The 21,567-nt window shown below is 46.5% G+C and overlaps 3 protein-coding genes across 13 annotated transcripts in view; 1 reads left to right on the forward strand and 2 right to left on the reverse strand.

Annotated features, from left to right (window-relative positions):
• SMC1A (structural maintenance of chromosomes 1A) overlaps nt 1-3,262 on the reverse strand; it is a 45,963-nt gene extending 42,701 nt beyond the window's left edge. For 5 of the 10 annotated variants that reach the window (XM_040467080.1, XM_040467078.1, XM_040467077.1 and 2 more), the window contains exon 1: nt 3,064-3,260. In XM_040467080.1, the coding sequence (XP_040323014.1) occupies nt 3,064-3,172 (109 nt within the window). In that variant the 5' untranslated portion in view covers nt 3,173-3,260. Of the gene's footprint in view, nt 1-3,063 lie in introns of all 10 variants that reach the window. The other 5 variants (XR_005787821.1, XM_040467083.1, XM_040467082.1 and 2 more) reach the window with 3 other exon arrangements.
• A 175-nt stretch (nt 3,263-3,437) lies between these two features.
• RIBC1 (RIB43A domain with coiled-coils 1) lies at nt 3,438-18,364 on the forward strand. 2 transcript variants are annotated; one of them, XM_040467052.1, is made up of 7 exons: nt 3,443-3,580; nt 11,211-11,324; nt 12,662-12,743; nt 12,947-13,288; nt 17,086-17,204; nt 17,642-18,036; nt 18,138-18,329. In XM_040467052.1, exons 2-7 carry the CDS (start codon nt 11,211-11,213, stop codon nt 18,217-18,219), a joined length of 1,134 nt encoding a protein of 377 aa, XP_040322986.1. In that variant the 5' UTR covers nt 3,443-3,580; the 3' UTR covers nt 18,220-18,329. The 2 variants fall into 2 exon arrangements, with proteins under 2 accessions (XP_040322987.1, XP_040322986.1); XM_040467053.1 differs by lacking the exon at nt 17,642-18,036 and having other exon boundaries at nt 3,438-3,580; nt 18,138-18,364.
• Nucleotides 18,365-18,501: 137 nt separating this feature from the next.
• On the reverse strand, nt 18,502-21,018 carry HSD17B10 (hydroxysteroid 17-beta dehydrogenase 10). Its single transcript, XM_040467054.1, has 6 exons — nt 20,945-21,018; nt 20,460-20,624; nt 19,704-19,868; nt 19,463-19,591; nt 19,273-19,381; nt 18,502-18,839 (listed from the first exon to the last, which is right to left on the reverse strand). The coding sequence occupies exons 1-6, from the start codon at nt 20,969-20,971 to the stop codon at nt 18,649-18,651; spliced, it is 786 nt and encodes a 261-aa protein (XP_040322988.1). The 5' UTR covers nt 20,972-21,018; the 3' UTR covers nt 18,502-18,648.
• Nucleotides 21,019-21,567: the final 549 nt, after the last annotated feature.

The following is a 21,567-nucleotide window of genomic DNA, read 5'->3' on the forward strand; positions in this document are numbered from 1 at the left end:
ATGATGATTTTAGGAGTCGAATGCTGAATCCCTAGAGGTGAAATGTCATGAAGTCCACAGCTTACTTTCCAATGATTAAGCAAAACACAAAAGTAGGTTTGAATATTTTCATAATAAAAACTTGGGGAGAGGCAAAGGCATAGAAAAAAAATACATGAAAATGTGAACAGTGTAACCAGTGGTCACTTCCCAGAAGGAAAATAGGTTAACAGGTCAGGGAAGGGTATCTTTTTACTGTCTATCCTTTGGGATTTTTTAAATTTTATACTGTGTGCATATATCAGCTATTCAAATAATTAAGATTTTTTTAACATTAAGAGTGGTTATCTTTTCAATAGTGGAGTCACAATTGTTACTTTCTTCATTTTAGACTCAGGAAAACCCTTTTTTTTCACCTTCGCCCCCCCCCCCCCCCCGCCCCAACACTTTAATCTCTATAAATGCTACTTCAGGATTATACCCCAGCATGTTATATGACCTTGAACGGAAGACCTGATTTCCCACACCTTTCTACTCAGGTATAAAAATAATAGCCCAGTTCCTTCCAAAGCAGTACAACACCGTGATTAAGAGCTCGGGTTCTAGTCCAATAGACCAGGTTCTTAGTTTCACCAATTCTTAGCTGACCTTCCATTCCCTCACTTTGAAAATCTAAAAAACCACAACTGATAGGTAAAGCCTCTAAAATAATGCTTAGCACACAGTTCTCTGTTGGGAGTGGCAGGAGCACAAGGCTTTGAAGTATGACAGGCACAATTTCTGACCCTGGCTCTGAGAATCAATTAGTGTGCAAGTGATCACAACTGTTTGTGCCTCACTCTTCCACCTATGAAACAAAGATAATGGTACCTTCCTGATTGGGTCATTTTTAGAATTTAAATGTAAAAGGTCCCAATAAATAAAGTACCTGACACACACTGGTGCTCAATAAATGGCACTCTTATCTTAACACAGGTCTGAACTCAGCTCTGTCTCCCTTATCAGAGCAGGACTAGCACACCATGCTGACCAGGAGTCAGACTTTTAGGCACCCACTTCCAACCTTTAGGCTTCTCCCATGCTCTCCAGAGATGGTTAGAATGTCTCACAATCAAAGCCCTCCCTATGAGCAATCATTCGATATTGTAAACATTTTTATAACATGCATTATGAGCTGAACACTGATAAAATGTTTTAAGGAATGTCTTCTTTGGGGCACTCATAAACCAGTAATGAAAACACAAAAACATATACCATAAATACAAGACAGAAGAAAGTAAACATTAACATGTGCCAAGTGTCTACTGTGTGCCACAGAAGAAACGCAATTCACTCTTCTCTGCCAAGGAATGGGTTGTGGAGGTGGGCATTGAAGAATTGGGGGAGGGGACAGGGTCCAGACCAAGGGGGTCTTTTTGGAACAGCTGGGTATACAAATCTACCACGCTGAGGGGAGTGAATGCCAAGAGGTGCATCCTGGCTCTTTCCACGGGGGCCACCACTCGAACATCCTAAGAAACTGGAGTGAAACCCCAAGCATTAGTCCTCTAAGCCAGTGGTCCTCAAGCGAGGATGGGGAAGGCAGGGCGTGATCTGCCCCACCTCTCAGGGGGACACAGGCAATACCTGGAAACATTTTTGGTTGTTACATCTGGGGGGTAGGGGTGCTATCATCTAGTGGGAAAAAGCCAAGGATGCTGCTAAACATCCTACAATGCACAGGACCTACCTCACAGCAAAGAATTATCTTGCTAGAAATGTCAACAATGCCGCTGTTGAGAAACCCTGCTCTACAAAGAGCACCAAACAGAAGCAAAAGCCCCTCATACTAGGAAATGATTTAGCTAAAACATCTCTGGGGTGGAGGAACACAGTGGGATTCCAAACAGACTGCCTATGGGGGTAGATGGAAGGAATCCATGGTGTATCATTTAGAAATGAGGCGTTAAGATATGAAATAGAGGTGTTACCTAGCCACTCTTTGCCCCTCCCCAGTTTTGTTGATATAACTGACATATAGCATTGTGTTAGTTTCAGGTGTACAACATGATTCCATAGCTGTCTATATCGAGAAATGATTACCACAATAAGTTTAGTTAGTTAACATCCATCACCTCACATAAACGATTTTTTTTCTTGTGATGAGAACTTTTAAGATCTATTCCCTCAGCAACTTTCAAATACACAATACAGTATTTACTGACCACTCTTTCCAAAGACACCACCCAAGTCACTGTATCCCATCAACCTAATTTCCTGCATAGCATGTATCACAGCCGAATAGTCTTATTTTCTCCTTCTTTATTATTGTCTTTCCCCTCTGGAATGCAAGTCCCGAGAGTAAGGCTTACTCTATTCTTCACTGTTTCCACAGCACCTCGAATAACTCCTTACAAAACTGTAAGCATTCAATAAATTTGGCGAGCGGAAGAGTTCTTTTAACGGCTTCAGTGGTAAATTAAAGGGATTCCGAAGCACCCCCATCTCCGAGATGGGGGTGGAGGGTGGAGACCCCAAGCACTCCGGCTGGAGAGGCGAGCGCGGGATCAGAAATTCAAAACTGCCGCCTCCGGAGGAGAGTAAAAAAAAAGGACGAATTGGAGCATACCAGAGCGAAGCGGGAGGGGGCGCTGGGCTGAGGCAGAAGTGTACCCCTGGAGACCGGGGGCCAAGGGAGGGCTACCAGCGGTCCCACACCCTCCGGAGGGTTCAAACAAGGCAAGGGGAAGTAGCCGGAAGCAGCAGGTCCGGCGGAGGACTGCACAGCCCGCCGCTGGCAGTCGGCTCCGGACGCGCCACTTTTGGCGGCAGGGGGCAGTGGGCGGGGTAACGTACAGATCGGCCCGTACCACTTGCTCCGGGGAGGGGGCCGCACAGAGGGCGGGCAAGTGACACCTGGGGAAGAGATTTGAGTTATAGCACTCGAGCGGGCAAAGCGGGTTCGAGTTGAGCCCGCTCAGGAGGGAGAGGAACCTGTGAGGGTTCCCGACATTTCAGGTCACACGGGCTGGGTTGGACTACTCTGCTGCCGGATAGGGGGTCCAGGCTGGGACGTGCGGAGGGCCGCAGCCAGGTTTATCTCACCAGAGCCATTGGGTCCAATGATGGCGGTGAACCTCTGAAACGGTCCGATAATCTGCCGACCCTTGTACGACTTAAAGTTCTCGATCTCAATCAGTTTCAGGAAACCCATGACAGCGGCGGCGCCGGCGGCTGTACAAAAGGCCGCGCCGTACGCCCGGGAACTGGGGTAGCCCGCGCGGGAAACACCGCAGTGCAGGCCGGGCGGAAGGCAAACCTCGCGAGAATAAGTCCAGGCCTAACGGGATTTCCGACTTCCGGCGCAAGCGGAACCAGGGGCGTGGTGTGGAAGTTTTGTTGATCCGTTGCCAGGGCGCGAGCTTACCACGGACGTTTGGGTCCCGCCCCCCTTTCTTGTTGCGTGGCAACGCCAACAACTGACACAGCCTACCAAACCGCAGAGGAGGCGGTTACGCAGGACTCTGCGGCTTTTGGGATCCGAGGAAGCAGGCAGATCCAGAGCCCAAGCTTACTGAGACCGAAGTCACAGCAGGGTTATGCCCTCCAGGGCAAGAGGAAGGTGGGAGTTTGGCGGTGGCTTTAGCCTGGCCGGCTGGAAGGCTCAAACAAGAACAGGGTCGGGAATTGGAAGGACCCCGAGGAGCGAGGGCTGTATGGGAAGGAGGGGCCAGTGGGATGATTCGGTGTTAGGTGAGCTCAGACCATGCAGATGGTGAAGTAGAGTTGGAAGTTCCACTAGGAATATGGGTAGGAATGGGTTGGGATGGGAGGGGGAGGGAGTGTGAAGGGAGAGGAGGGTACTCTGGAGCGGCAGGCTATGGGCTAGGGAAAGCTACGGCCACAGGTACTGCCTCTGTCTCCCGCCTCCCACCTGTTCTTCCAAGCAGAATTCAGAGACTGATGCTGTAGCCCAAGAATAGTCTTGGACCTGAGCCACTTGTTGGCTACTTGAACACAGATCCAACCTGGGAGCTTCAAAATTGATACTCCTTGCTAAGAAAAGTATTTTGTGTGAACTCCCTGGAGTCAGGGTTCCTGAGCCAGTGCTCTCCATCTCTATTCTCTTCCTTTCCCCCCATTTTATCTATCTCTCTTCATGCTTCATCCCCATCCCATTTCCTCCTCTCCATCCTCCTCTGCCCCCTCCCTCGCTTTCCTCCTTTCCCTTCTCTTGCTCTCTGTCCTCCATTCCTATTGGTAATAGGTTGCCCTTCTTCCCCTTTCCTTTTCTCCCTCCCCCTCCATTCCCCATATTTTCTATCCTTCTTCTACTTTCATCCCCCTATCACCTTATACTTGCTCATTACAAGATCATGGCTGGGACAACGAAATGGCTCAGTGGGTTAAGCGTCTGACTTTTGATTTTGGCTGGAGTCATGATCTCACAGTTGGTGGGATCGAGCCTGGCATGTGGAGCCTACTTGGGATTCTCTCTCTCTCCCTCTCTCTCTGTTCCTCCCCCACTCACACACTCTCTCTCTCTCAAAAAACAAAACAAAACAAAACAAAACAAAAAACCCACAAGGTCATGGCCTTAGCAGTCCAAGAAGCTTAAAATATCTGCCAGATCTTCCCGTTTAATGACCTTACATTGTGGTGACAGATGGAATGAATAGGCTGGGGTTGGTGCTTAGGCTTAGACATGGAAAAGGTCTGGTGGTTGCCATAGCCATTCCTGAAACCATTTGAAAAATGATGTCTGGAGGCTGGGAAGAGTCTAAAATTTCTAGGACAAGTCCAGGAAAGTGAGAAAGCTTGGTTTATGGAATCTAGTAGAGTAATCGTAAATGAATTCAACTGGGAGAAACAATCACAATCAGGCTGAGGGGACAGAATGACCAAAGGACAGCAATCTCATATAATTGACAGGAACTAGTGTTCCATTTTAAAAAGATGAGATGGAACTTGGAAAAAAATCTAATTGGATCCCTACCTCTCACACCATATATAAAGTGCAATTCCAAATGGATTAAAAACTTAAATGAGAAAGGCAAAATTTTAGACATTTTAGAACATATAACAGGATATCTTTATGATCTCAGGGGATTTCTTGAATAATGAAAACTTCTAAGTTTAAAGGAAAAGATTTGTGAATTGGACTACATTTAAATTCATCCAAATTACAACAAAGAAAATGAAAAAATGGTTAAGTGCACACAGAAAGCTTCTGAAGTATTGATTATGTTTTATTTTCTGGCTTCTCTAGGGGATCCACAGGTATTCATTTTGTTTTTGTGCTTCATAACTTACATGTATGCTAACCAGATTCCTTTGTATGTATCAATTGTTACCATAAAATAATAGTAAAGTGAGGGAGCACCTAGCTGACTCTGTTAGTAGAGCATGTGATTCTTGATCTCTGGGTCATGAGTTCAGGCCACACATTGGGCATAGAGCTTTTTAAAAAATAAATATTATTAGTTTTTTAACATTTATTTATTTTTGAGAGAGAGCATGAGCAGGGGAGGGCAGAGAGAGAGGAGGACACAGAATCCAAAGCAGGCTCCAGGCTATCCTGAGCTGTCTGCACAGAGCCTGACATGGGGCTCTAATTCACAAACTGTGAGATCATGACCTGAGCCAAAGTCAGACACTTAACCAACTAAGCCATCCAGCTGCCCCTAAAAAGAAATATTATTTTTAAAAATCTGGGGCGCCTGGGTGGCTCAATCAGTTGAACATCCAACTTTTGATTTTAGCTCAGATCATGATCCCAGGGGTGTGGGTTTGAGCCCCCATTGGGATCTGCACTGAGTGTGGAGCCTGCTTAAGATTCTCTGTCTCTCTCTCTCTCCCTCTGCCCCTCCCTCCTACTTGTGCACTCTCTCTCTCTCTCTCTCTAAAATGAAAAAAATAGAATAATAATAAAAAATAATAAAGTGAAAAAACAAGCCACAGATTGGAGGTGTTTGCCACATTTAGGCTAATAAATGATTAGTGTGTAGAATACATAACTCCTAAAATTAATAAGAAAAGGACAAGCAACTTGATTTCTTTAAAATGAACAAAAGGTATGAGTGAGCACTTCACAGAGGAGTATTCAAAAATGGCCAAAATACATGAAAAGATGTGCAACCTCGTTAGCAATAATGATAATATCAATAAAAATTGATAATTATAATTTTATGTTAACAAATTGGCAAAAATTAAAAAGTCTGCAATACCAAGTATTCCTGAGGATGTGGGGTGACTAGAGTTTTTATACACTATAGTGAAAGTGTAAATTGGTACAGTCTCCTTGGAAAACAACTTGTAAAGTTAAATACATTTATGCCCTATGATCAGCCCTTGCACTCTGAGGTATATGCTAGAGAAATTTTTCCACCTGTATATAGGTTTCTTTTAATCTACAGATTCCTCCTTTTTTTTCTCTTGCAATTAAAAATAAATAAACGGGGTTGTTTGTGCTGCAGAGTCCTAGTCTCTCCTAAACTCACTTCAGTCAGGTCTTCATCCCCACAACCCCACCAAAAATGTTTTTGTTAAGATCATCAACAATCCTCATGTTATTAAACCGGTCAGTTCTCAGTCCTCATCTTAACATAACATCAGTTGCTCACTCTTTCCCGAAGTCTTCTCAGATACCACACTTCTAGTTTTCCTCCCACCTCACCAGACACTCCTCCTCAGCCTCAAGTGCTGACTCCTCCACTCCCCATCTCCCCTGGGGCATCTAAACTTACTGCCCTAGAGTAAGATCTCTTACAGCCTCATAGCTTTAAATTCCTGGGGTGCCTGGGTGGCTCAGCTCAGGTCATGATCTCCCAGTTCGTGGGTTCGTGAGTTCAAGCCCCACATTGGGCTCTCTGCTGTCAGCATAAACCCCACTTTGGATTCTCTGTCCCCCTCTCTATGCCCCTCCCTGTTCACTCTCTCTCTCTCAAAAGTAAATAAACATGAAATTCCTTTGTATTAGGATACACTAACTTTTGCTGAGGTTACAAACAACCCCAAAATCTCAGCAGCTTAAAATAACAAGAATTTCTCATGCATCTTGTCTGATTTGAGTTGGCTACATCTCTGCTCTATGTCATCATTCCAGGACCAATGCTGAAGGAGCAGCTCTTACCTGGGACATTGCCAGACTCCTAGCAGAGACTGAAGAGGAAAACGTGGCAATCACATAATAGCTCTTAGTTCTATTTGGAAATAACACAGGCCAATTCTCCCATTGCAAAGGGCAAAGCCAATCACATGGCTAACCTTGAGGGCAATGAGATGTATAAGCCTTCTGTAGGGAGAAGCACCAGATCTTTTGGAACAATAATGAAATCCACCATACCATCTGTATGCTATCAACAGATATCTAATAGACTTCTCAAACTCAACACTTCCAAACATGATCTCTTGATACTCCTCCCCATTCCACTGTTCTCCCACACAGACTATTCAGTTGATAACAACTCTATCCCTCTGATTGCCTTAGCTCAAATCCTTGAAATCATTCTTGATACTGCTCTCATACTGCATATCTAATCTATCAGAAGTCCTGTTGGCTCTGCCTTCAAAATCTATCCAGAATCTGGGGCGCCTGGGTGGCTCAGTCGGTTGAACATCTGACTTCGACTCAGGTCATGATCTCACAGCTTGTGAGTTCAAGCCCCACATCGGGCTTGCTGCTGTCAGCACAGAGTCCACTTGGGTCCTCTGTCCCCCTCTGTCTCTGCCCTTCCCCCACTCATATTCATTCTCTCTCTCTCTCTCAAAAATAAAAACATTTTTAAAATACATGCATATATTCAGAATCTGACCACTTCTCACTATCCTTGCTGTTCCTGACCTGATGTGATTCACCATCATCTTTTGCCTGGATGGCTGCAATAGCCTTCTGTCTGGCCTCCCTGCTTCTAGCCTTGCCTCCGGTCCCCTTAGTCTGTTCACACAACATCCAGAAGTGAACCTTTAAAAAGCAGAGGCCGAACACATTCCCACTGCTCAAAATCCTCCAATGGCTGCCCATTTCTCTAAGAATAAAAGCCACAGCATTTAACAATGTTCTGCAAAGTCCTACAGGCTCTGCACACACCCCACATTATCTCTCTAATAGCATTTCCTACCTACGTCTCCTCCACCCACTTGCCTCCCTGCTGTTCCCCTGAATGTGTGCCTTTTGCATCCTCCTTAAGGGCTTTGCACTTGTTCCCTCTGCCTGAGTGCTCTTCTCCTAGATATCAGCATAGGTGACTCCCTCACCTTCAAGTATTTGCTCAAATATTACCTGTTAAATTATGCCTCCCCTGGCTTCAACATTTAAAATTGTAACACTCCCCATTTCCTTGGCACTTCCAGTTCCCTTTATTCTGCTCTATATTTTTTCCCAGAGGACTTACCATCTTACAAACTATTTAATGTGCTGTTGATTGTCTGTGCCCCCCCAAAAGCAACCTCCACAAAGACTCAGATTCTTGTCAGTTTTGTTCCTTGATGTCTCCCAAATGCTTACAGGAGTGTCTTGACAGTAGGCACTCCCCAAAGATTTGTCAAATGATAGAATGAACGTGAGTGAACACAGGAAGATGAAGAAGAATGCACACTGCATGATACGTTATAAAGTTCTTAAATGAGAATATTTCAAAATATTGTCCAGGGAGTCGTATACACACACAGTATATTAATGCCCATTAGTAAGTGAATGTCAACATTTGCACAGTAGTTACCTCTTAGGGTAAGGATGAGGGAGAAGAGACATAAGATACTTCAATAGTATTGATCATGTTCTATTTTTTTTTTAATTTTTTTAATGTTTATTTTTGAGAGAGACAGAGTGTGAGTGGGGAAGGGGCAGAGAGAGGGAGACACAGGATCTGAAACTGGCTCCAGGCTCTGAGCTGTCAGCACAGAGCCCGATGCGGGGCTCAAACTTGGGAATGGCGAGATCATGACCTAGGCTGAAGTTGGACACTTAACCGACTGAGCTACCCAGGTGCCCTAATCATGTTCTATTTCTTAAGTTGGGGTGTTGGTTCATGGGTCTCTTTTATCATGCTTCCTAACTTGTAAATGGGTTATATATATATTCTCCTGTATGTGTCAAATATTTCAACCACAAAATGTTTAAAAAAAAAAAAAGACCAGAACTAGCTCTAGGAGGAGTTGAGGAATGGTATTCTAAACAAAGAAACACCATGTACAAAGGCCTTGAGGTGGGAATGGTTGTTGCGTTGGAGGACTTGATAGGAGGCCAGTGTGCCTGGAAGACTGTAAGTGAGGGAGGCTGTGACGTGGGATGAATTGAAGAGGTGTGCAGGAGCCGGATCTTGAAACTCGTGGTTAGGCATTTGGATCTGATGCTAAGTGCAGTGGGAAGCCATTGGATTGTAAGCAGGTGAGAGACATGATCAGATTCATGTTTGCAAAAGTGTATTTGGCTGTGGTTTTGGCTAGCTCACAATGCCAAAAGTGAGCTTCCCAAAATATGAAAGAACACAGGTGAATTTAAGCCTTCTACCCTGTCACTTGACTAGAGAATAAGTAGCAAATAAAGAGGAAAACGTGGTGCCATTTACTGAAATAGGGAAAACTGAATAGAGCATAATACAAATAGAGGAGACTTGTAAATGAGTTTGAGAATTAGAAAGATGAGCAGGGGTCAGATCATGAAGACTGATAAATCTGGCAAAGAGGGTTACATTTTATCTTGTAAACACTGGGGAGCCATTTGCTTTAAAGCTGCTTTTAAAGTTGTTGTTTTTTAAGATCTTTTATTTTTAAGTGATCTCTACACCCAACATGAGGCTTGAACTTACAACCCTGAGATCAAGAGTCACATGTTTCACTGAGTCAGCCAGGCACTCTATTGCTTTTAAAGGTGTTTTTTTTTTTTTTACTTTCTATCATTTCTTTATTTTTTATAATTTACATCCAAGTTAGTTGGCACATGGTGCAACAAAGATTTCAGGATTAGATTCCTTAAGCCCCTTACCCATTTAGCCCATCCCCCCTCCCACAAACCCTCCAGCAACCCTATGTTCTCTATATTTAAGAGTCTCTTATGTTTTGTCCCCCTCCCTGTTTTTATGTTATTTTTGCTTCCCTTCCCTTATGTTCATGTTTTGTACCTTAAAGTCCTCATATGAGTGAAGTCATATGATATTTGTCTTTCTCTAATTTCACTTAGTATAATACCCTCTAGCTCCATCCATGTAGTTGCAAATGGCAAGATTTCATTCTTTCTGATTGCCGAGTTAATACTCCATTGTATATGTATACCACATCTCCTTTATTCATTCATCCATCGATGGACATTTGAGCTCTTTCCATACTTTGGCTATTGTTGATAGTGCTGCTATAAACATTGGGGTGCATGTGTCCCTTCAAAACAGCATACCTGCATCCCTTAGATAAATACCTAGTAGTTCAATTGCTGGGTCGTAGGGTAGTTCTATTTTTAATTTTTTGAGGAACCTCCATATTGTTTTCCAGAGTGGCTGCACCAGTTTGCATTCCCACCAGCAGTGCATCCTCACCAACATCTGTTGTTGCCTGAGTTAATGTTAGCCTGTCTGACCGCCATGAGGTGGTATCTCAGTGTGATTTTGATTTGTATTTCCCAGATGATGAGTGATGTTGAGCATTTTTTCATGTGTCAGTTAGCTATCTGGATGTCTTCTTTGGAGAAGTGTCTATTCATGTCTTTTGCCCATTTCTTCATTGGATTATTTGTTTTTTGGGTGTTGAGTTTGGTAAGTTCTCTATAAATTTTGGATACTAACCCTTTATCTGATATGTAGTTTGCAAATATCTTCTCCCGTTCTTTCGGTTGCCTTTTCGTTTTGCTGATTGTTTCCTTTGCTGTGCAGAAGCTTTTTAATTTGATGAGGTCCCAATAGTTCATTTTTGCTTTGGTTTCCCTTGGCTTTTAAAGGTTTTAAGCTGAGGTGCAATGGTCAGATTTGCTTTCAGAAAGGTCACTCTGGTAACTAGCGGAGAGAGAGAAGTAGAAAGGGTAACACTGGAGCAAGGGAGACCACTGAGGCTCCTGGGAATATTGTCTGGCACCCAATTGTGAGGCATGAGTTAGGGTGGTGACAACAGAGATGTAGGACACATATATGAAGTATACCAGTAGGTAAAATCAGTAGGAATCAATAAGTGGTCAGACACTGTAGGGAGAAAGGAATGGGGGTTAGGGGTGTAGTCAAGGGTGATGGTTAGCATTGATTAGCCATTCCACTCCACCCTTGCTCCAGATGAATAAGACAAACCTGCCAGATCCGAAGGAGGTGGCAGCCATTGAGGCTAGAAAAAATCAAGAAAAACAGCGACAGAGCCGATTCGTCAATGTGCGGACCCAGGTCATGGGGGTGAGTGGAAAATGGGGACTTTCTTGGGACCAGGAGTAACATCACTCCTGCACCCGGAGCGGAACATAGCAGTGTCTGTTACAGCCCTCCTTGATTTGAGCAGGCCCTCGGGTTGGAAAGGAAGGAGAATGGAGAGAAGGCATCCACTCCCAGGTGTGGGAAGGAAGAGGGCTGGGGGGTACAGGGGAAGAGACTGGGGGAAGAGGAGCCAGTGACAGCTGACTCTCCTCCAGTCAGCTCTGGGCTGAGTGGCCTGGTTCTCGAGAGACAGACAACATGGAGCCAAAAGAAGTCTAAAGAGTATTTGGTATTGTATATGCCTAAATGCTATCTGGAAGGCCACATAAGAAACTGTTAACTAGGCTGAGAGAGATGGGAGGGACTTACTCTTCACTAAACTATATTCCCTTTTGCACTATCTTGAAATGTTTTAAATGAATTATAATCAAAATAAAGAGAAAATATTGATAGTTTAAGAAAAAATAAATTGCTAAGTAGGTGGATAGATGGGGGGATGCAGCATGGTATTCTGGAAAAGACCTTATACCTATGCTCAAGGCCAGGTCTGCTGTTTACTAGATGCATGGCTTTAAATGAGTCGCCTATCTTCTCTGAGCTCCAGGCTCCTTGGTAAAATGAAGCTAAATAAAGGAAGTGTGAAAGTGAATATTAACATATGGTGATGGCTCTGGAAACCAGAGGTATAGTGCCTGACATAAGTAAGTAGTTGGCTGAGAGATGTGTGGTGTGATTGAGATCCAGTTGGCAAGCTTTTCCTCAGGGTCTGCTCTGTGCCAAGCACTGGGTTGGGCAGAAGGGTACAAAACTGACTAAGGCCCGGTCTCCACCCTGAATGGGCTCACAGTCTGGTGGAGGAGATCATCAAGAGAGGCAAACTTCAATATAATGTGGACAATGGGTCCTAGATTCTATGGTAGTAAGGAATGCCTAAGGAATTAGGAAGGTGAAGCCTGGGCTGATCTTGAAGGATGAATAGGAGTTTGGGTAAAAAGAGGAAGAAAGAGTTCCAAGTGGAGGGAGCGGCTGGAGCAAAGGCTATTTGTTCAGAACAACCTAAGATGTACAGGGAAACATAAGCACAGAGCTCTTGAGGGTGGGGTGGGTGAAAAAGGTACTGAGATAAGGCTGGAGAAGGAGGCAGAAGCTAGACCACCGAGGGGCTTACAAGCCATGCTCAGATGATAGAATATTATCCAGTAGGTATTGGGAGTCTATTGGAGGATTCTGAAGCAGGTAAATTCTCAGCAGTTTGTGTTAGAGCATCCAAGGACCACTGCTGTTCCCCCACCCTGATCTACCTTTTTCCTTGGGATCAGGTGGATGTCAAAGCCCTCGACAGCCAGGTGGAAGAGCGAAAGCTTCGAGAGGCAACAGAGCAGAGCAAGGAGGCAGCTTATGGTAAAAACTCAAGGCAAAGGGCAAGCCAAGAAGGCTAGTATAAGGGCTTGAGTGGGCTGAGGTAGGGCCGTACTGCCTTGGGGTGGGGCCTGAGGCCTGGGGTGTGGTGGGACAAATCCGATGGGCCTTGGGAGCAGAGGCCATGCTGAGTGGGCTCTGTCTCTGCCTTGGGGCTTTTCCATGTTCCTTCCCACCACTCCCAGCTACTTACCAGAAGCAGTATGATATGGTAGCCCAGATGCTAGAGAAGGAAGAGGCAGAACGGACACGTCGGCTGGCCAAGAAATTACAGGAATTTCGAAAGCAAAAGCAGCAGGTCAAGAACAAGCAGGAAATTGACTTTTGGGATCCTAGCCGACAGTGGATGGAGTATCCAGCCTATCTCAGGGACAGCGAATCCTGCTATGGTCCATCCAGCCTGCAGTACTTTGCAAGAGAGGACCTGGAGAAGGCCACATGCCTGAAAATGCAGCAGGAGCAGTTCAGGCAAAGCCTGGAGAAGCAGCTGAAGGAGCGACAACAAGTCAGGGTTGATGAGTATTCAGGTAGGCAGCCGGAGCCCTCCAGCTTTATTGTAGGGATACAATATATAACATATAACATATAAAATATGTGTTCGTCAACGTTATGTTATTGGTAAGGTCAACAGCAGCAGTAGGCTATTAGTAGTTAACTTTTGGGGGAGTCAAAAGTTATATGTGGATTTTTGACTGTGGGGGGCATTGGTGCACCTAAGCCCTGCATTGTTCAAGGGTCAGCTCTATAATGTGGTTAAGATAGTTGCTAGGGAGAAAAATAAAGCACAAAAGGGGGATATGAGGACTTTGGGAGACAGGTGCACAGTTGCAATTTTAAGTAAGGAAAACCTCACTGAGGTAGTAACGTTTGAATACAAATCCGAAGATGAGGAAGTGAGAAATGCAAACATCTGAGGGAAGAGCTGTCCAGGTAGAAGAAATAGTACAAAGGCCCCGAGGCAGGAGAGAGGGTGTCTGGAATGTTTGAAGAATGGCAGTGGGGCCAGAGTAGCTGAAGTAGACCCATTGAGGGGAAAAGTGATAGAAAACAAATTCAGAGAGATGGAAGGGGCCAGATCCAGAGGGCCTTACGGGGCATGGTGGGGACTTTGGCTTTTACTGAGTGAGGTAGGAGCCATGGGAGGGTTTTGTGCATTGGAGTCATGTGATTTGTATTTTAGCTGTAAAATTTTGCCAGCCATTGTGGAGACTAGGTTAGAGGGGAAGACTAGAGGCAAGGAGATTAGCTAGAATGCTGTTGCAGACAAGAGGAGGTGGCCAACAGGCAGCCATGTAGCTATATGATTCTGAGGTGGCATATAGCCAGCCAGCCTGGGGTGCAGGAAGAGATCTGGAGGTCCAAGATGGGGAAGGCTGTGCAGATGAGCAGGATGCTAAGCCTCAATGGAGCCTGGGAAAGGGTGAGCAAATGGTACACTCTGTGAGGACAAAGGTCAGAGCTGTCTTACTACAACCCCAGTGACTTACACACTACACTACCTTGTACATGGTAGATGCTCAGTAAATGTATCTTGAGTGAATGAAGGAGCCCATAACAAAGGGATCAGGGAGGTAGGATAAAAGATACATCAAATAATAAAAAGAGCTAACCTGTATTGAGCACTTACTGTATACCAGACACTCTAAGTTTGCTACCATATATTAACTCAGGTAATCCTGACAACCAGTGCATGAGGCAAGTCCTAGTATTATCCCCATTTTCAGTGGAGGAAACTGAAGAACAGAGATGTTAAATAACTTGCCCAAAGTCATACAGCTAATGGTGATGGACCCAGGAAGTAAACTTGGGCAAGCTGGCTCCAGAGCCCAACCATGTCTTGACCATGACACCATGCTTGCCTTCTCTCAGTTGCCATGAGAAGTAGGGACTCAGAGGTCAAGGGAGGAGTTTCAGAGAGGGAGTCATCAATAATGTCAAAGGCCCTGCAGAAGTTCAGATAGGAACAGAAACCTGTCTACTGTATTTGGAAATTGGAAGTATTTGGTGATTTTTGTCAGAGCGCTGCAGTGGCGCCATGGGGCCCAGCTACCCTGTGGCAGCAGGCAAGTGTATGAGAAGGCAGAGCTAGGCAACAGGGACAGCAGAATACCAAGGGAGAGTCCACACAGTGTAATGGAAGGAGCATGGGCTGATTCCTCGAGAGACTTGGATTCAAATCCTGACCGACTACTTGCTGTGCAACCTTGGGCATTTTGCTTCACCTCTGGACCTTAGTGTCCTCACCTGAAAAAATGGTGCTGATACTTTCCTCTCTGGGTTGTTGTGAAGAGTGAAATGAAACCATGTACCTCTATCCATCCTCCCCACCCCACCCTTGCCATCCTCCAGCATCTGAAGTCTGTGTCCCTGTGCCTCTTCAAAGCCAAGCCTTAAGCCTATGTTCTGGACCCCATTATCCCTGTGCCTCCCTCTACCTGCCCCCAGGCTGTGGTCTCTCAGATATCCCCTGCACTGTGTTTTCAACATTTCCCCTTTCACTGGTCCCTCCTGTGCCTGCTGTAAACATGCTTATGTCTAACCCATCTTAAAAAAAAAAAAAAAAGCCTCCCTCCATCCTGTGATTCCTCTAGATGCTGTGAGCTAGCTGTTGTTCTTTACAGCCATACTTTTGGAAAAATCTGCTTCTGCTTGCTGTTTTTTCTTCCTTTCCAGTCACACCTCAACCCCAAGATCTCCTTTCTCCCCCACACAAATGCACTGACCCTGCTCTTGCTAAATCGCCAATGTGTTTGTGTTAAGTACAAGAGGTTCTGTTTAGTCTTTCCTCTTTGGACCTTTCTTGCTACACTTGACTCTAATCACATGCTTCTTGAGGCTCTTTTCCTTGGCTTCTGTAATAGTACATTCTGCTCTTAGCTCTCTGACCATTTCTTCAGTATCTGCCTTTTGTGGGCTCCTCTTCCTTTACTCCTTCCTTGTTGAGGCTTGGTCTCTGGCACACTGCTTTCCCTACCCTGCATACTTACCTCAGGTGCCCTTGGCCCTCATTCTGGTTTGAGCTACCATGTCACCACCTCTGTGCTGTGGACTCTCTACCTGCAGAATCAGATCTGCAGATGCCTGTTGGCCACCTTCAACTTAGCTTCCTAAACAGAATTCCCTAGCCTGCTCTTCATTCTATTTCCAGTGGTGGCCACACCATACATCCAGTCATCCAAGCCAGGACCCTGGGAAGCATCCAAATCTTTCCCCTCCCTTACTCTCTCATGCAATCAATCGTGTACTGCTAATGTAGCCTCCTATATATTTGACCTGGCTTGAGGCCTCCAAGATGGCTTCTCTACCTCTATTGTCTCCCACCAGCCTGACTATATTCTATACCGGCCCCCACCCCACCCCCTTGCTTAAAATCCTTCCATGTTCCCCACTACCTTCAGGGCAAGTTTTTGGCTCTTAGTCTGGCCCCTGCAAAGCTCTCTAGCCACTTGCATTTTATGCTCCAGCAAGAGCACACTATTTGTAGTTTAAGATAGAGAACATACTTTTTCTTGGTTTCCTTCATTCATTTCACAAATATTTATTGAGGACCTACTATGTGCCAGGCTCTGATCTAGGTGCTGGGCATGGTAGTGAATAAAACAGACAAAATCTCTGCCCTCACAAAGGTTACTTCCTAGTGAGGAGAGAGATAGGCAATAAACAAAATAAGTTAAATGTAGAGTATATTGAATGGTGGCAAATGGTAGGGAGAAGAATAAATCAGGGAAGGGGGATAAATGTTGGGGACAGGAAGGTTGCAATTTTAGGTAGGAGAGACGGGGAAGGCCTCACTGAGGTGGCAATATTTGAGCAAAGACCTGGGGTGAGCAACAGAACATGAGCCAAGAGTAACATCTATTGCAAATCCCTGGGGCAGTAGTGCCTGGCATGTTCTAGAAACAGCAATGAGGCTGGTGTGACTGGACTAAAACACGGCCTGGAATGCCCTTTGCTCTTTCTTTCTATATGCAATGCACATTTCAAAGATCACCTCCTCCTGGAAGCCTTCCTCTCACCCACCACCCAAAGCTCTCATGATGCCCTGTATACATTTCTATCATTGCCCTTATCAAAATGTGGTATGATGATCTATGTTTGATCCATCTCCCTGTATCTTTCAGGTAGGCACTTGAGAAATCCTTTGTTGCTATTTTGGCTATCCCTAGCCCCAAAGAGTAACTCCTCCACATCCCTACAGTTAGGACATTCCCCTCCCAAACATACATATACACACATCCACCGAGCTTGTTGAACAAATAGCTGAATGAATGAACCAGCAATGGGGCAGACCAGTATAGTGCCCTGGCCATATTTATCTGTGTAGATCTGCTCGATGACCAGCTGCACCTAGCCATGGATACACGGGCCGCCCAGCTGGCCAAGATGGAGGAGTCCTATCGCGTGGCCATGATGACTGCCATGGCCAACGCCAACAAAGCCCAGGTATGGCCTGAACCATTCAGTGTACTGGGCTCTCCCCAACCCCTTGAACAAAGTCCTGGAGAACCTTAGCTGTATCTTTGCCCACATAAACTTTCTTGAATCAACACCAGCCCTCTCATCTAGCTGAGGATGTCCCCTTTCACCTAAGGGCCCTCTTAGGGCAGAAGATGCTCTTCCCCACATCCAGACTCAGGATGACCTGAAAATGGAACACCACCCTCCCTTCCCCAGCCTCTCAGTCTAAAGGTTTCCAGAGAACAGGGAAGTTCCCTGTCCTCCCGCCGCCCCCCCCCGCCCATATTAGGTCAAAGGTCAGGCAGTATCTGTTCCTTCTCTCCCAGAGATAGAGGAGAGTAGGGTCATGTCTTCCCCTCCCCTGTGACTGAGGGTTCCCCAATGTTGGGTACCCAAATGCTCATATTTTGGGGCCCCACCAGGCAGCTGAAATGGCTCAGCGGCAGCGCCATGAGCAACGCCATGAACAGGAGGCTAACCTCAAGGAGATCCAGAAACAGGTCACGAGTAGCGTACTGACTGAGAACCCCCAGACTACCCAAAACCCTGTGGCTCCCCACCAGGTCCCACTCCATTGTTGGAAGGGCATGACTCCAGAGCAGTGTGCTGCCATCAAGAAAGCCCAAAAGGTGCAACACCATGAAAAGGAGGCACAGCGCTGGGCTGAACAAGCACTGGATGCCAAAAGGGAAAGTCATACCTTGAGCTTGGCCCAGGCAGCACTGCAGCTAGAAGAGCAAGAGAGGGAACTTTGTGCTGTATTTCAAAGGGGGCTGGGCTCCTTCAATCAGCAGCTGGCTACGGAGCAAAAAGCTCAGTGAGTTCTAGGGGGTGGCAACATGAATGCCAAGGGAGGGATGGGAAGGGTCAGGGAGAGAGGGAAGCTCATCATCTGAGGCCTCTGCACTTCTTTCACAGGCAGAATTATCTGAATTCGATAATCTACACCTATCAACCTACAGCCCAATATCACCTGCAGTTCAATACCAGCAGCCGCTGAGCTCAGGATGGTCATCTCTTCTCCCTCATCAAGCTCACAAAGGCTTGGAGTCACAGATGAAAATGCTGAAGGCCTTCTCCACCAATCCATCCCCCCAATATCCCTATCTTTGACCCTAGTTAATAAAGTTATTCACTAAAATCAAGGCCATGTGTTGTGACAGGACACAAAAGGTGTGAGGTACTGCCTTTCCCACCCACCCCTGGGCTTGGAGGATCTGACCCTGTCACTAATTCACCTTTCTTCCCCATGCCAGTTTACCCAGCACACAGCGTTACCCACTCCCTGTGAGAAACAGAGGCTTTATTAGGCACAGAGTGTGACTGCTGGGCAGTTACAAGATGGCTACTGGACTTCCTCTCAAGCTGCAGTACAGTACTCCAGGGGAAGGAGGGGCAGAAGAACAGGTGTTTTCTGTGCCCTCTCCCTTCAAGGCTGCATGCGGATGGCCCCATCTAGCCGGATGACCTCTCCGTTGATGAATGGGTTTTCGATGATGGCTTGTACCAGATGAGCATACTCAGCAGGGTCACCCAGGCGGCTGGGGAAGGGCACCTGGCTGGCCAAGAAGTTGCGCACTTTTTCTGGGAGGCTGGTCAGCAGTGGGGTACCAAATAGGCCTAGACAAGACAGAGTCAGAGTCAGAGGCCTACCCTTCCTTTTTTTTTCAATGTTTATTTATTTGAGAGAGAGACAGAGAGCATATGCTCAAGTTGGGGAGGGGGAGAGAAGAGAGAGACAGAGAGAGAGAGAGAGAGAGAGAGAGAATGAATCCCAAGCAGGTTCTGTGCTGTCAGCACAGAGTCCAACGCGGGGCTCGATCTCACCAACCTGAGCCGAAATCAAAAGTCGAATGCTTAACCAACTGAGCACCCAGGCGCCTTTGCCCTTCCTTTCATATTTACTCATTCCCTCCTCACCTTAGCCCCAACTATGTACTTATGATGCCCAGAAATGGAAGACTATTGCTGCTTAGTTGATAGACACCTTCCCCTCTCAACTGCCCATGAATCCTACCCAATCCCAGGTGTGACAGAGAGGGAATATATCTACCTGGAGCAATGGTCATCACTCGGATGCCCATGGGAGCCAGATCCCGAGCAATGGGCAGTGTCATGCCCACTATGCCCCCCTTGGAAGCAGAGTATGCAGCTTGTCCAACCTGGAGAAGGAGTAGAGGTCATAGGTGGAAGAGCCCTAACAAGTCACCAAGGACACACAAGCCTTGTCCCTGCCCACACACCTGGCCCTCAAAGGCAGCCACGCTGGCAGTGTTGATGATGACCCCGCGTTGGCCTCCCTGATCTGGTTCATTCTGGCCCATCTCACCAGCCACCAGGCGGATCACATTGAAGGTGCCCATGAGATTCACCTGGAAGACCAGTAGAAACATGGTGTAGGACCTTTTGTCCCCTAAAAGCTGTGGGGGCACCCACAGTCAAATATCTCTTACTTGTACCCCTGGAGAACCTCCAAGGCCTTACATTAAGAACTCGCTGGAAGTCCTCCAAAGTATGGGCCTGATTCTTCTTTAAGTTGTATGTCTTCATAGCCACTGCAATGCCTGCACAGTTGACTGCCACATCCACACGGCCAAACTTTTCTCTTGCTAGAGTCAGGGCTGCTTGCACGTCCTTCTCTGAGGTCACCTTCAAAGGGAGAAGTGGAGAAAAGTATACATCTCCCAGCACACACACTCACCACTAAACCTGGAGGAGGAGGGAGCAGGTCCAGTCTTTGAGTGACAACAGGATTCTGTAATCAAGGGAGAGGCCAAAAGAAAACTCAAGAGTGGGGCAAAGGTGAAAATGTTAGGTAGTATAGAGCAGTGTTCAAAACATTTTTCAAATCTATACCCTCTTTTGATAAATTCACATACCCCTGGAGATTTCTGTGGATCAGAGCAGCTTTGAGAATTAGTGATATGAAGATAACTAGCTTCACTTTCTGTAGTTTAAAAGTTTTTCAAATTTGTAAATATAAAACTACAGAGCACAATATGCATTTTCAAACTGTACATACCAACTCCAGGAGATTCTGATATGTCCAATCTCCATCCCCACTGCCGTGGATCCGGGCTTTGTACATTCCTTATTGCAAATGCTCCCACAGTGTTTGACAGAGAGCTTAGGCCAAAAGGGGCAAGGAGATGGGTCCACTGTCCACATGGATAGCACCCTTATGGAAGGGGACCCCACCAGTTCCCAGGCCTATTTCAGTGACCTCATGTACACACTTACGTCAGCTGGGGCAAAGACGCAACTCTTCCCTAACTTCTTGGCTTGGACCTCCCCATCGGAGTTAGGCAGGTCCAGAAGCACAGCAGTGGCCCCTTGCCCCACCAGTCGCTCCGCCGTGGCCAGACCCAGACCAGAGGCTCCTCCGGTTATTAGAGTAACTAGGCCCTGTGAAGGATACGATCAAATGGCTATGCTGTGTAGACCACCCCCACTCCTGCAAGGGAGACTCCTGGTCACGCCTGCGGTGTAACCCAGGTGTGTTTCCTCTCCTTACTGATGGGACCTTTTGGTGGTGTCTCATCCCCAGACAGCCCATACACATGCAGCGGAGAGTTGATCTTCACCTCCCAAGCCCAACTGCCGCACTACCAGGCCTAGATAAGGGTGACCCTTTCTCCCAGCACCGATCTCTACCCCCTAGTTCCACGACCACGCGGTCCCAACTGGCGCAGCGGGGCAGCCAGCAGGAGCGAACGCCCCACTACCTTCACAGTCCGACATGCCGCAGCCATCTTGCCCTGGCCTCTCCACGAGCCTGGCCATGAGGCAGACCCTGATTGGCCGAGGCGGAGGGATGGGGCGGGGCCTGCGAAGGGACGGGCCAATGCGCAAGACTCCGGGGCGTGGTGTTGGCTGTTTTTGTCCCTGCGCACTGCGCGAAGCCAAGGCCAGGTGCCTCCGGAGTTTTTTCACCTAGATAAAGAACCCAATAGCAGCAGCACAATACCATCACACCTGCCGCACTACTTACTCCTTAGCTAGTCTTTGAGCAGTCGGCCAGCACCGCGGGGAGTAGGCGGACAGGAGATTGAGAGTATTCCTTACTCAGAAAAAGCCTTCATTCAAGCATACACATATGAGAGTTTCTCATATGCCAGGCTCTGGGCGGGTCACTGGGGGTACCCAAAGGAATATTAAAAGATTCATGCCTTCCAGAAGGACACAGTTCAGTTCGGGAAAGATAATTACAGTACAGACACAGACAAAGGGACAGAGAACAAAGTTCTGAGACATAAACATGGATATGCAAAGATGTAGATTCTGAGAGCCACCAGAGAGAAAAATGTTAAGAGACTGAGAAGAACAGAGATGCCAGATTGGATCACAA

This window comes from Herpailurus yagouaroundi, unplaced genomic scaffold (genome assembly GCF_014898765.1).
Source record: "Herpailurus yagouaroundi ecotype Mexico unplaced genomic scaffold, PumYag 67189, whole genome shotgun sequence".
In the NCBI taxonomy this organism is placed as follows: domain Eukaryota; kingdom Metazoa; phylum Chordata; class Mammalia; order Carnivora; family Felidae; genus Herpailurus; species Herpailurus yagouaroundi.